Genomic DNA, 14,247 nt, shown 5'->3' on the forward strand with positions numbered 1-14,247 from the left:
TGCGGGTTTGCAATGAAATCCATCTTTGCTCATGCTTAGGAGAAAGGATATTTCATCTTTGGGTGTGTGGATGGGTGTTTGCTGTTCGGAGCACAAACAAAGTCTGCCCTGCTCTCACTATCACTGTCATCAAGCGTGTGTCAGCGAGGCGCTGGAATGGTTCGCGGCCCCAACAGGAGCGGAATTGGGGCGGAGGACGGTCCTTGATCGCTCCGAGCCGTTATGGCGAATTATAAAACTACTTATTAACTCAATCAGCGCCTTTCACGGGATGTCGCGTGAAAAGTAATAGAGTATCTATAGAGCCATTCACGCGATGTCGCGTGAAAAGTAATATATTACTGTAACGGCGAGTAAAAATACCTAGTACAATGGCCGACGCTCCGGAGACGAAATCCGCGCTGATTTGTCATCATCACGGCTCCACGAGCACACAATAGTCATCCCATAACATTGAGGTGGACGGCCGATCTCATCTTTAATGTCCATTATCTCAAAACTACACTTTAGAAGCTAGGATGGAGGCAGATGCTCGCTTATTTTACACAGTTATAAAAGCTCCCGGTCGGCCATTACACAACTCCACGTGGACACGCATCGGTTCCGGCGCACGATCCGATGACGTCAGACCGGAAGTACTTCCGGTCTAGACTTCTGGCCTTCAAAATAAGACAGCGGCCGTTAATGGGGCCGGGAGGGGGCACTCTGGACCCCCTAATCCGTTAATGTCCTGGGCTCAGAATGAGTTAACAGTCACCATTAACTGTCAGTGTTTACCAGTAACCTAATTTGTATTCTTATTGGCTTGGCTATCCCTACTGTGATATTCAGAATATTTTATTTTTCGTAAAAAAAAACTAAAAAAAAACTGAACCCATTACGGTAATTTAGAACTTCGATTGCCAACGTAACGAACGGAGGTTCGAATCTCCAAACGTTCGCTTGCAGCCCTAAAAAGAATGTATGTGAGAGCCCTGCGGTTGTAATTTTATGGCCTGTATAAACAGAATATATATATATATATATATATTTTTTTTTAAAGCAGCCAGTGCTAGTGGTGGGACGATAAGCGATATTAACGTATATCATGATAAAAAACACTCACGATAATCGTATCGCTGAGATTTTATTTATCGTGATATCGTCATGCACTGGGATGAATTCACATTTTATTTGCCGAGCTGTATATCCGGTACCACTTAAACCCTCTATAATTGGTAAAAGGTACTTATAATATACGTACTTGATACATTCTTTACACTCTCTATCAAATGTCTTTGCCAAAAAATAGCCGATCTACTAGCTCACAACGCGTCGCGACGTGTTGTGAGCTTGTAGATCTGCTATTGTTTGACAAATGTTTCGCCAAGGATAATGGATTTTGATTATCTTGATAATATCTTAAAACGCGATTTCTTTTGTCACAATAATCGTGATATGAAAGTTTCATATCGTCCCATCCCTAGCCAGCGCCCTTCTGCCATGCACTAGGAGTGTCCTGTTCATTGCATCATCTGCTCTGCTCTGTCACAGAGCATTTTAGTAAGAAGCACTGTATATACCGTCTATATGACATCTAAAGTGCTCCATAGTGACCCAGGCTCCTATAATACAATGTTACTGTACAGTAGCTGTCAACATGGCTGCACATCAATGGCGCCAAGACTAATTTGGTGTACTGGATTATTCTCTATTTTCTTTTTAAGAAAGACAGAAAGAAAGAAAGCCCACATGGCGTGTTAAAACACCACTAGCTACAGTCTAAGAAGTTGTAACCATGGCTTAACTATGGAAGTCGTGATGAATGCTAGTCCTGGATAATGATTCAGCCCAGTGGGCCCAGAAATTGAATATTCACTCATGACAGATATGTCCAATAATAAAACCAAAACTACGACTTTCTCCATAACAGATGAGCTGAATATAAACTGGTCCAAAGACGCAGAGGGGCTGAATATTCTAACAGGCCAATGAAAAAGCAAGCCAGGTACTCACTGTTCTTCTGGAATCCTCTCCACCGCCCTAAGGGATTGTGGGTAGCAGACGTAGCTGGCTAGCGCTTGCATCAGCGAATCTTTGATGTCTGAGAGATTGAGAATAGATGGGAGAGTAAACAGAGAGCAAGGAAGAGAACAAGTTAGAGAGTGTGGCTGCTCCTTCTCACAAGATATAACTAAAATGTTACTAATGACACTTTAAGAATTCAACACATCACGCACGCACGCGCGCGCGCAATACAAAAGAAATGCAGTGCATAAACCTTCACCAACTGCAAAAAATAATAACAGATTTAAATACAGAGTGAGAAAAGTTGAGTCACGATAAGCAAAGAAAAGCCACATATTCCTGTTTTTTGCTGTATTTTTCTTGTGTATACGCACGCATGTACCACACATTGGAAGCCAGGTTGACACCTCTCCACCCACATCCACCCACCAGGCAGGTGATCTGTGCAGGTCATAGTGCCCTCTCTATTAAAAAAAGATTTGAGTAGGAAATAAAAAGAACATGTTCGGATCTCACCCCTTCAGAAACAACCAGGAAACACAGAAGATAGACAGAGATGTCTTGTTATTAATCGGAGGGCTTTCAAACATGACAGATGATGCTCAGCAGCTTCGGCAGATTCACAAGATGCTGTGGTTGTTAGAGGTCAGGACACACAATCTCTCAGACGAACTCAAATGACTGAGTTTATCGAGGTGGCGTAGATTAAACTTTAATACAATGAAATGAAAAGGCATAATAAAAATATTTCCCCCAAAAAAATGGACTGAGTTAATCATAATAAATATTTATGAACTTTTTTAAGTTCCCATACAGCTACAAATAAGATCCTCCTACGATCTTATGCCATCCAGAAATATATAATGGAGTATATTGATTTCGCTTGACCTAACACAAATTAACTAACCAGAAGCTACAGTAGTACGCATTTTAAAAGTGTAAAGGGTAAGGTGTTATCATCTTTATCAACGTTAAGAGACAGACATGAACATTCTGCAAAAACATTTCACATTAAGAATATCCTACATTACTGCAGGCATCAAGGGTACTTGTCGTAGTGATGAAATATTATTCAAACCACCATTCTGAACCGTGTAAAATCGAGTTGAGACATTTGGTTGATACAGCATTTCTTAAACCTACTGCTTCTTTCTTAACCCACCTTCCTTAACTGTATTGATGTTGTCTGCCTCAACACATACAGACATTTAACTACCTGTGACCTTCAACAGACACATCATCTTTACTCTAAGGTCTTCAACGTTTTCAGGCCAAGGACCCCTTAGTTGAGAGAGAGATGAATCAGGGACCCCCACAACCTTATCATAGATTCCATATAGTTTCATTGTTTGACAGCACAATCATCAGTGTATTTTGGATTCATGCCAATGTGTGTTTTCAGATATTTAAACACTTGAACTGTCAATAATTACTAAACTTGACCTTTCACTATGTACTTAGTCGGCTCTTTTTCCCCTCTACACCAAAGCTCTTTGCCAAAAGTAGCCGATCTACAAGCTTGTAGATCTGCAATTTTTGGCTAAAGTTCTCAGAATATGGACGCTAGGGTTCAAGTGGTTAATATAAAAAAGGAGAAAAGGTTTCTATCACTCAAAGATTTGGAGGACCCCCTGTAGTAACTCTGGAAACCCCCCAGGGGTCCCGGACCCACTGTTGAAGACCCCTGCACTAAACAATGAAACACAGACGTGCTCAAACTAAATGTAAAAGGTGGGATGATCAGCAAGTTGGTCAGATTGATTGAGCTGGGTTCCAGAGAGCTTGGTCAGCTTCCTGTGGAAGCATGAATCAGCAAAATCCTCTTCACAAGACTATGCCAGCAGTATACCGTCCTCTCCTGCTGCAACTCGCTGTATGGTGCTACTATGTCACGATAAGAGGTGGCCTCTCCTAGATTATAGCGGTCACCCTGAGACAAGCAGGCCACAAGATTGTTACCTAGCAACAATGTCTGTTGATAGCCAGCGAAATATTTCTGAGAGTGAAACAGGAACCCTTATCTTCTCGTATTAAAATTAAACTTAAAAGTTATTATGAACTATAAAAGTATGGCTACTGTAACTACTCCATCTGTATTCATTTGCTGGTGTACTTTATATGACCCGGGGTCCCACCAACTGTGACGCATATGCCTCACCCCACGCACAATGCAAAAATACCCAGAGCCTTTATTACACACAAAGTCACAAAAAGTCACTGTGTCCTCCACTTTTCTTTTTTGTACGTGTTGCACACACCAACAGGGTCTCTTTTACTGCCTATGACGAACGCTCATCACATGTCGCATAACGCCATGGCAAGTGTCCGTCAAATCCTGATTAAGTCCAAGACAGCAGAGGGGGGAGGGGCGGGTGTCTGCCGTTGCCACAGCAAGGTAAACACAGACGGCGGAGTGATTTCCATTCGGATCTGATTATAAAATAAATTAAGGAAATACCTCATGGAATCTGCTTTTGATTATGGCTAACACATACTGCACACTGTTTCTTGGTCTGTGCAGAGTGCAGACTGAGTATGTCTGTATTTGTAAACCTGCTTTTATAAATTATATTTATTTATTTGTAACTTTTGGTTGTATTCTTATACTGTCACGTAAAATGTATTGTTGTTGTAACATGTTATGTTATGTAATTTATTTATGTGTGGACCCCAGGAAGAGCAGCTGCTGCTAAGGTAATAGCTAATGGGGATGCAAATATACAATAAACAATAAAGTAACGCCGCGTCACCAGGCTTTACACATGCCAGAAGTCTGGTTTACGTTCTGAATTGACCAGTATGATCAGGTCTAGACACCACATACTCAAGAGATCACCTACTACCAGGGAAGAGAGCATTCCCCACTAGCTGAGTATCTTAAGATGGTTGGATGTGATGATAAGCCACAAATAGGCCAAAAGTTTGTTTTACCAATTATCAAGACATACGGGCAGTTGACAGTTTGCCATTGTTACTCATTGAAGTTGAATCTCCATCTGAATCCCTTTTATGCCCATATATGGAGATCCCTGCTCTGAGTATCTGACATCACTAATCCCTTTTATGCCCATATACAGTATGGAGATCCCTAACAGAATCCATTTTATGCCCATATATGGAGATACCTGCTCTGAGTATCTGACATCACTGTGATGTCACCTGTTTATGCCTAAATATGGAGATCCCTGCTCTGAGTATCTGACATCACTGCGATCTCACCTGTGATGTCACAGTGACACATCACCTCAGTATCTGTGATGTCACAGTGACACATCACCTCAGTATCAGGCGTTACACGTATACATTGAGCAGGGCAAAGGTGTGACGTGTGTGACGGACGGACGGACGGACGGACGGACGGACGGACGGACGGACGGACGGACGGACGGACGGTGGAGGTTTTCATACTAAACTGCGACCTTACGGTCGCAAATATCTGTATCGGGACGATCAGTCGTCTAAATAGTCATACCAATCAAAGCATACCAAGAAATACTTGGAAAAACCTGATGAATTCATATGATTCCACTGGTTTATACCACTATTATGCCCGTTTTGCGAGGGGAAATATGTTATGGCCACACACCCATGTATCTGCTGTTTCTCTGTAGACCGGATCAGAAAACTTCTAAGTGAGATGATCCCAGTCCAGGGCTTACGTGGTTAAAGCCCAGGGGTGGCAAGAGGTAACGCTGACCCTTGAGCAACACGCAGGCCAGATTGACAGTGTCGTTTAGTGCATCTTTTTTTAAGAGGAGTCTGGGTGAAGTGAGGTGAGGTGAGGTGACTTTGTGGTGCTTCAGATTAGGACTGTGTGATCGATCACAGCGTTTGTTATCGTGACATGAAGCCAAGAGTAAAGACAAAACAGGTAGCATTCTAAGCATGGAAATGAGAGCTGAAACCAACAAGATGAATACATAAATAGATGGGGAGGATGGTGAGGATGTTGTGTGTTAATAACACATTAACACACAGTCCCATCATTTTACAGACCCCAGCGGCCCAGTCATACACCAATAGAATATTTTAATTTAACACGTACTGTTACTTGAAATCTATCTGATACACAAGTATTTATTGCATAACCACAGGCACTTTGCAATGGAACAGACTGCAAAAAGAAACGCTAACATATTATTATTCTCACTTGGGAAAAATGACTGCATTTACAAGGGCATATGCTATGCTGTATTATTCATTATGGTCACAAACTGATACAGTACAATGCAGCAGTTAGTCAGACATTAGATAGTCAGACATTATGCATTGATGCATACACATACAGTTTCTGTATCTGCTGAATGTCTCTGGAACGGATATGCAAAGTGTCAAAGCAAATTGATCATTCTTTAAAAGAAAATATATCAGATAAGCAGACTGTAGGTAGGCAACAGCTCAACTGCAAAAACGGCAAATGACAATGAATGTTTGGTTAATAAAAATAAAGAATATTTTATGTAATACAAAACATACATTTTTTGAAATGCAAATGAAATTAAATTCATATAAATAAGGACATATTAAGAAGCTGTATGGTTGATCTTTAATGTTTAATTAAAGAAGTTCTGCAAATCTTACTTTTATTGCTCTAAACAAACATTTTATTTCAAACAATGTTTTGAAGCCCCATGGGTCTTCTTCCGGTTAGAAAACCTAAAGGAGATCCATGGGGTGGCCAGAGGCTATAGTTATTTGGGGGTCCTTGGCGTGGAAACTTTTGGGAACAGTGCAACCTTGACATTTGTTTTGTTTACTCCACAGTGTCCTCAATATTACCATTGACCTATCTGTAGAGCAGGGGTTTTCAAAGTGGGTGACGGGGCACCCTGGGGTGCCGCGACGGCAGTCAAGGAGTGCCGCGAGATCATTTGATAATATTTGGAATTTATTTGGACACTTGAAGAAATATTTAGTATCATTTTAAACTTGAAGTACATATTTTCAGTCAGTTCTAACCAAAATGGCTATTATCTCAACGTTTTCCTCGCAACATAATCACTAAAATATTCTAACTGTCAGGCAGAAACCTGTCGCACAAAACTAGTGAAAACAGCCGATCTACAAGCACACAACGCCTAGATCTGCTGTTTTCACTAGTTTAGTACATTTTATAGATGATAAATACAAAACGAACGGTTTTGGACATGCAAGGTTTCCACCCGACAACGGCGATATGCTATAAATATAAGGTGCTGGGAGTGAAAATTATAATGTAGGGGTGCCTCGGATGAAAATAATATTTATAGAGGTGCCCTGAGACAAAAAAGTTTGAAAACCCCTGCTGTAGAGGGCACTGTGGAGTAAACAAAATCATATCCGTCTGGCGGATCTATTTTATCTTCTGCCAAAAAACTGTATTTTATAGAGAAGGTGGGGTGTTGAGAGGCTTCCCACCCAGGAGAATAGACTTTCAACAACACAAAACAGCATTTGTTTTGGTGAGTACTGAGTAGCGAAGTAGTTCCTTGTCTATGATCTGAGGCGAGTTCCTGGCAGGGCGTTAGCGAAAACCGGCTAACGCTCTGGACCAGGGTTAGATCATTCCCAACACGTTTTATGAAAATTCTCAACTTATCGTGCTGACAAACACAGCCGTAGCTAGGGCTGTCACAATTCCACATTTGAAGCTGATGATTAATTGTCATAAAGATTGTTTGTGATTAACGAATTGTGTTTTTGGCATTGAACATTGTAACATGAATACAAGTCACATTTATGTTTGCCCTTTAGGGTTCCGCACAGGTCAGATATGACAAAATAATTTAAATGTACAAAGAAATTACTGAATGAATGAACACATTTTTATTAGTTTATACTTTCAAAATAATCGAAACATTGCGGAAATTAAGCTTGTATATCTACTATTTCTGCTATTTTTACTATTTCTGCCATTTTTCAACATGGAAACAATTATGACGATTATGCAAAAAATAATTACGATTATCTCAAATAATTGGGATTAGGTGATTATAATGTAATAATTGTGACAGGCCTAGCCACAGCCACACACAGACAAGATATGACAGATACTCTTCCATGCATTGCTGCAGGAAGGGTAACAAGACAGCAAGTGCACTCTGAGCATGACACGCTTGCTTGCTTGCTTGCTTGCATGCAAACACACCACCATAAAAAATGCATCCCACCTTCTATAAATGGTGTGTGTGTGTGTGTGTGTGTGTGTGTGTGTGTGTGTGTGTGTGTGTGTGTGTGTGTGTGTCTCTCTCACCAGTGCCAACAATACGTGGATCAGCAAAGTGCTTAGCGAGGATAGCAGCTAGTTGTGTAAGGGTTTCTTCATAGCCTGTCAGGAGGGAAAGAGAGGAGATAGACAGAGTTTCACACCTTTGCACAAGATAACAAGACAAGTTTGAAATGCAACTTGAACTTCTTCCACAGTTTACAAAATCTATGCTTGAAGACACTTTCCAACACAAACAACCTTTAGGATGTCTTTGAGTGAGCTTCTCATTGACTATTTGTATACATACTTTTGAGAGTCACTCTGGTTAGGAGCATTCGCTAATGCCTATGTACCGGTAAATTGAATTAGCTATTTGCTGAAATGTTTGCTGCCTTATTTATTGTAATTATTCAGTATTAGTATTTTCTGCCAGTTGTTCAACATTTTGGCAGATATATACTCAAGAGATCAATAAATAAAAACATGGATAGATTGTTCAGTGTACACTGAAATTTAATACTACAGATTATTTCCAAAACTCACACAAAGGCACAAGGTACACATTTTTTTCTGGGGTTATGAAAAGATTTGAATGGGCTTTAGTTGGTTAAATAAAATGTGTGAATAGAGTTTAAGTGGTCAAATAAAAGTCTATATGTTATTTGTGTTTATTATAAAAAATACTTTCAAATTGATTTGAAGATTGTGCACATTTTCTTTAAAAATATATTGTTCTAAACATTGGTAATCTGCAGCCTAGGACTCTCCAAAATTGGGATCAGAAAAAGAACTCTCCCATCGTTCGTGCTCCGGTTCAAGGTTCTACATTATATGAAGTATACTCTAGTCTTTTTATATCACAACCCTGCTTGATACTTCTCACACTTGACTGCTCCTTGGTCTTCATGATGCTGCATAGTTTCCCTCTCTAAAACCTCTTCTTTTTGTGTCTTCGAAGCGAGTTGTTTATATGACAGTTTCCCATTTTAATTTCTTCTACACAGTCCTTTGCAATATTATTGAAGATCTTTTAAGCTGCATGGGTTGGATAGTAGAGGACAGACGATGCAGTGCTGCATGGGATGGTCTGCTTCTCCACAATAGGGATGGGACGATACGGGATATTATCGTTTATCGTGATAAAAAAACACTCACGATAATCGTATCGTGGAGATTTAATTTATCGTGATATCGTCCTCCGTCATGCACTGGGATCAATTCACCTTTTATTTGCCGAGCTGCATATCCGGTACCATTTAAACCCTCTATTGGTAAAAGGTACTTATAATATACCTTTTTCTCACTCTCTATGAAATGTCTTAGCCAAAAAATAGCCGATCTACAAGCTCGCAACGCGTTGTGAGCTTGTAGATCTGCTATTTTTTGGCAAATCGTGTTCCGCCCCAGGATAATGGATTTTGATTATCGCGGTAATATCGTAAATCGCAAATCGTAATTTTTTTTTGTCACAATAATCGTGATATGAAATGTTCATATCGTTCCATCCCTACTCCACAATCAAAGGTGGTTGGGCCAGTTTTGTATCCCCATCTGGCCATGGCAGCCTTTTGATCGCCCCATTCCTGTTCTCAGGTCGTTGTGTGTCTTCCACCGGACCCACGGGTGCTTCTGAGCCAGGAGGGAAGACTTCAGATGCTGGGTCTAGTTTTCTTGGCATGTGTTGATCTCTCCCAGACAGGACATACTGTATGTATTTCTCAGAGAGGAATAGCAAACTTATCTCTGAAGCTGACAGAAAGCATCAGACACTTGTGTCAAGAAATGCACCCATTATATTTTAACGGAGGCGTCAAGTGGGCGCATCAAAAACCTGTTGCCGTGCCTTTCAGAGCTCAGTTCTATTTTCAAGCATTGACACAGGGCAAAGACCACCAAAAACACAATGTATATGGTATCCAGTTACAAGTTTACAGTTCAAATCTGTATTGTGTTTTTATAGACAAAAGTCTGCATATGTCCTTAAAAACAATAGGTTTATCTGTAAAAATACAGTAGTTCCATATTTCTTTTCACATATCAGTTGATGAAATCAGTGCTTTAAACAGTAAAGATTTGGATGAGGGGAACGTAATTAACAAAGCATAAAAGTACCCTGTTCTATATGATGGGAAACAAAGTAAAGATGGGGATCGATTGTGAACAAACAAGCATCATTGGTGCTTTTTATCTGTCTGGCTTTCCAGAAACAGGTGTATTTATTTGGAGTACACAAGAGTACGCCATTTGACTATTTATGTATGTGACCTCGGAATCCAATTGGCTGCACCAAAGAATATTTACTTACAGTGGAAGCAAAGGGGGGAATACTGATGCAATCAGGGCTTATCTGTTTTTTATTTATAAATGTATGTTGATTCGACATTATGGACTATTTTTGTATCTATTAGAATTCAATTCATTTTAATTCCAGATTACAACACTTCAAAATGTGGAAAAGTCCAAGGAGGTTGAATACATACTGTAGGCAAGTCACTGTAGACAGAAATGCCTAGTACCTCCTCTATGTTTCTCTCAGGAATAAAGTAGTCTGGGATCACTTCACTTTTCGGGTTTGTAACCGGTCTGGAGCGGAAACCACAAAACGTCATGTTGTTGTACTCAAAGGACTACAATTTCCCGGAAAGATCAAACCGGATTCAGTTTTAACCCAAGATATTCCCCTGCGCTAAAGGACTCACTTTTAGGGCCTACCTAATAAACTCCTTGATGCGGAGTAGTTTTGCTTTTGAAAAATTAGTTTGGTATATGCATCTTTTAGTCCAACTTTTAGCGACTGGCAAGACTACACTAGGCTACTCGAGCATTTTAATAGGAATTGGGGAAACAAACGGAGGGAACCAAATCAAAGCGACGCCGCTTCTTCTAGTGGTTTCCGCGCTCTAGGCGGAAACCAAACGGCCTGTTGTGAACGACACCAGGCTTTCTCTCAGAAAGCCTGGTGGGCGAGGTTAGGAATAAAGTAGCTAATTCATTAGCATATAGCTGGTAATGACCTGGCAGCTCCTCCATGCTGTTGGCAGGGCTGAAGTAGTTCTTGAGGGCGCTGTATGCGTTCATGGCTACGTTGAGGTAGAACTCTGGTGCGAAGGCGAACAAGGAGTCGGTGTTGTCAGCGTGCTCGATGGTACGGATACACACGCGAAGCAGCCAGTACACATCCAACATCTTCTCCTAGAGCGGGAGAGAGACAGAAACATAGTGAGACACAAGGGGGGAAAGATGGAGAGTCAAAGACTGACAGTGGACAGAAAGAGGAAAGAACAACAAAAAATAGACAATGAAGAGAAAGAGACCCATATGGCTATGTAGACATGTGGTCTTGGACGTGTGTGGTCGTACACGCACGAACACAGGCACACACAATGTTCACCTTGGAGTAGATGGTTGCGTTGATCCAGGCTAGTCTCCTACTGAGGTGGTTCAACTTCTCAGCAAAAACTTTCTGGCTCTTCTGAAGCTCATCCAGGATGTCTGCTCTCTGGAGGAAATATGGGGGGGAAAAGCAAAGCTTCTTCTGTTTTTACTTGTTAGACTGGTTGGAAATTGCTGTCTCTCAATATGAAGGACTTGTACAACGCCTGGTCTCTGTACACATTATTTATTTAAGATTGTTTATAAGCAATTCACACTACTATGACAGCCCTGCGTAGTAGACTCAAGCACGATTCATGCTTCGGTGACATTTTCAACTGAAAGAAAGTGACACATTTTTCAGCTGAAAATATGTTGTTTTTGCTGAGCAACAGATCACACGACACATTGTCACCAAAGAATAAATCAGACTTGACAGGTATGAGAGCGCAGAGGGAGAGGAGACGACACGCAGCACGGGTAATGAGTCCAAGTCAGACCCACAACATCATAGGTTAGTGCCTATGTGGCTAAATAAAGCATGGCACGATATGCATCTCTTTTTGGGTCATTACACATGACATCAGTAGACACACAAGGAGGACAGTGGAGACAGGCAAACATGCAATGGACAACATGATATCACAAGACATGATCACAGTCTGCAGTCTACTAATGGTAAATGGTGCATTTGTATAGTGCCTTTATCCCAGGCGCTTTACATAGATTGTGCATTACATTGATTCACCCATTCACACACACATTCATACACCGATGGCAGAGGAAACCATGCAAGGCACCAACCTGCTCAACGGGAGCAACTAGGGGTTCAGAGTCTTGCTCAAGGACTCTTCAACACTGACTCTGGGGGAGCCCGGATTCGAACTGGGAACCCTTCGGGAACCCTCTGTCATCTAATGCCGGTTTCTCTACCCCTGAGCCAATGCCGCAACATATTTAATGGTAATAAATCCCGTCAAACTGCACTTATTAAACATTGTCTAACTCTAAACATAACCTAGTAGTTTTATGAAAACAAGTCAAACTAGGCAAGCCTACTGTAGATCATCGAGACTCTGGTTACTGTAAAAGTCAATTGAGACGGATTGCTCTGTTGCCAAAAAGCAACGCTGGGCCTTGCAGGGTTAAGTTGCGTGTGTTGAGCATTGTGTGCGCATAGATCAATTGTGGAAGACACACTGCCCGATCCACTGATGGGTGGAATTTAAGGATTTAAAGCAGAAGGCTTTAAATCCTTTCTAATTTAGCACACGCTGAGGAAGGTTTGACATTGAAACTCTGTGTATCTTGAGCCGTAAAATGGACTGGTGTGTGCTGGTTTTTGTTTGTACTTTATTTATAATGCGTGAGGGGTCCGTGTTTTTTCAATTAGGTTCTTTCTTAAAAAAAATAATGTTTTTGGAAAATGCAAAAAAAAAGTAAGGTAATGGGGGAAAAAAACGTTATTGAAACACGTCCCCCTCACGCATTAGAAGGACAATATCAGAGAACCAAGGGCGGGTGTTTTCAATTAATCTAACAGGGTTAAAATGGGTTTAGATAAGAAGGGGACGTGTCTGATAAAATGAATATCAAAATATCTACCAAGTAAAAGTGCCTGCAGACCCCGCTCCTAGCATTCTCACATTCACTATTATAGGACAGCTCCCACAGGTCCAGTAAAACATTATGCCAAAATAAAGAGGATTTTGACCATAAAGGGCAAGCTTACCCTTGGAGGACACCGTGCTATCTTCTCCTCTGTGTCCTTCAGTGCCACTGCGTATTCATGGACATCGTCTGACACCACAACCATCTGCACGGAAGAAAACACACACTTATTCACACTCCATGTGCTGCTGGCATTCAATAAAAATGTGTCCCTTGATAGATACTGTATACAATACAATACATTCTCAGCAGGTAAAAAGGCACATATACACAGTATAGAGACCCTGATGTAAGTGGCCATAAGTAATGCTCCTGGTGTGTACTGATGGGAATCAATAATACGGAAATTAGGTTATAAATTCCTGCTGGCATGTTTTTTTCTGAGGGTTACTCATTGCAAAACAGCAATGTTTTCTCTGGTGCTGAAAAGGAAAATTCATAAATTGTGTTACTAGAGACACCTTTGTTGCACCACCGATCCAAACAAAATTCACCCAGTTATTTACAGAGATTATTAACCCTGTAATGTGTCAATAAATTCAGATTCTCACCGTCTCTCCTGTTCTTTAGTGAACAGAAAAGACATTTTCATGTAGGGAAACCAATTTTATCCATTCGGGAGAGAGAGAGAGACACACACACACACACACACACACACACACACACACACACACAACCAGATGTACGGAAAGCCTCCTCTCGACACCTTCCTTCTTTAGAACAGCTGTGATGCTAAAGAGAGCAGAGGATATGGAGGCAGAGGGAAACCCTGCCAGAAAGTCATCTCACACTCTCACTCTCTCTCACTCTCTCTCACACACACACACACACACACACACACACACACACACACACACACACACACACACACACACACACACACACACACACACACACACACACACACACACACACACACACTGTCCTAGTACTTCCAACAGTTCTGGCGCAACAGATAACAGAGAAGAGGAAATGGAGCAAAAGGGAAGCCCTACCTGTTAAACCAATCA

At 41.1% G+C, this 14,247-nt stretch overlaps 1 protein-coding gene across 1 annotated transcript in view; it reads right to left on the minus strand.

Moving 5' to 3' along the window:
- The window catches only part of rnf123 (ring finger protein 123), a 207,706-nt gene that overhangs the window by 153,666 nt on the left and 39,793 nt on the right, over positions 1-14,247 (minus strand). The window contains exons 25-29 of the mRNA XM_080727740.1: positions 13,299-13,382; positions 11,586-11,693; positions 11,209-11,386; positions 8,240-8,314; positions 1,996-2,083 (exon numbers count right to left, since the gene is read on the minus strand). Of these exons, the coding sequence (XP_080583866.1) occupies positions 1,996-2,083; positions 8,240-8,314; positions 11,209-11,386; positions 11,586-11,693; positions 13,299-13,382 (533 nt within the window). The remainder of the gene's footprint in view (positions 1-1,995; positions 2,084-8,239; positions 8,315-11,208; positions 11,387-11,585; positions 11,694-13,298; positions 13,383-14,247) is intronic.

Source organism: Nannobrachium achirus, assembly GCF_963921795.1.
Source record: "Nannobrachium achirus genome assembly, chromosome: 6".
Classification (NCBI taxonomy): Eukaryota; Metazoa; Chordata; class Actinopteri; order Myctophiformes; family Myctophidae; genus Nannobrachium; species Nannobrachium achirus.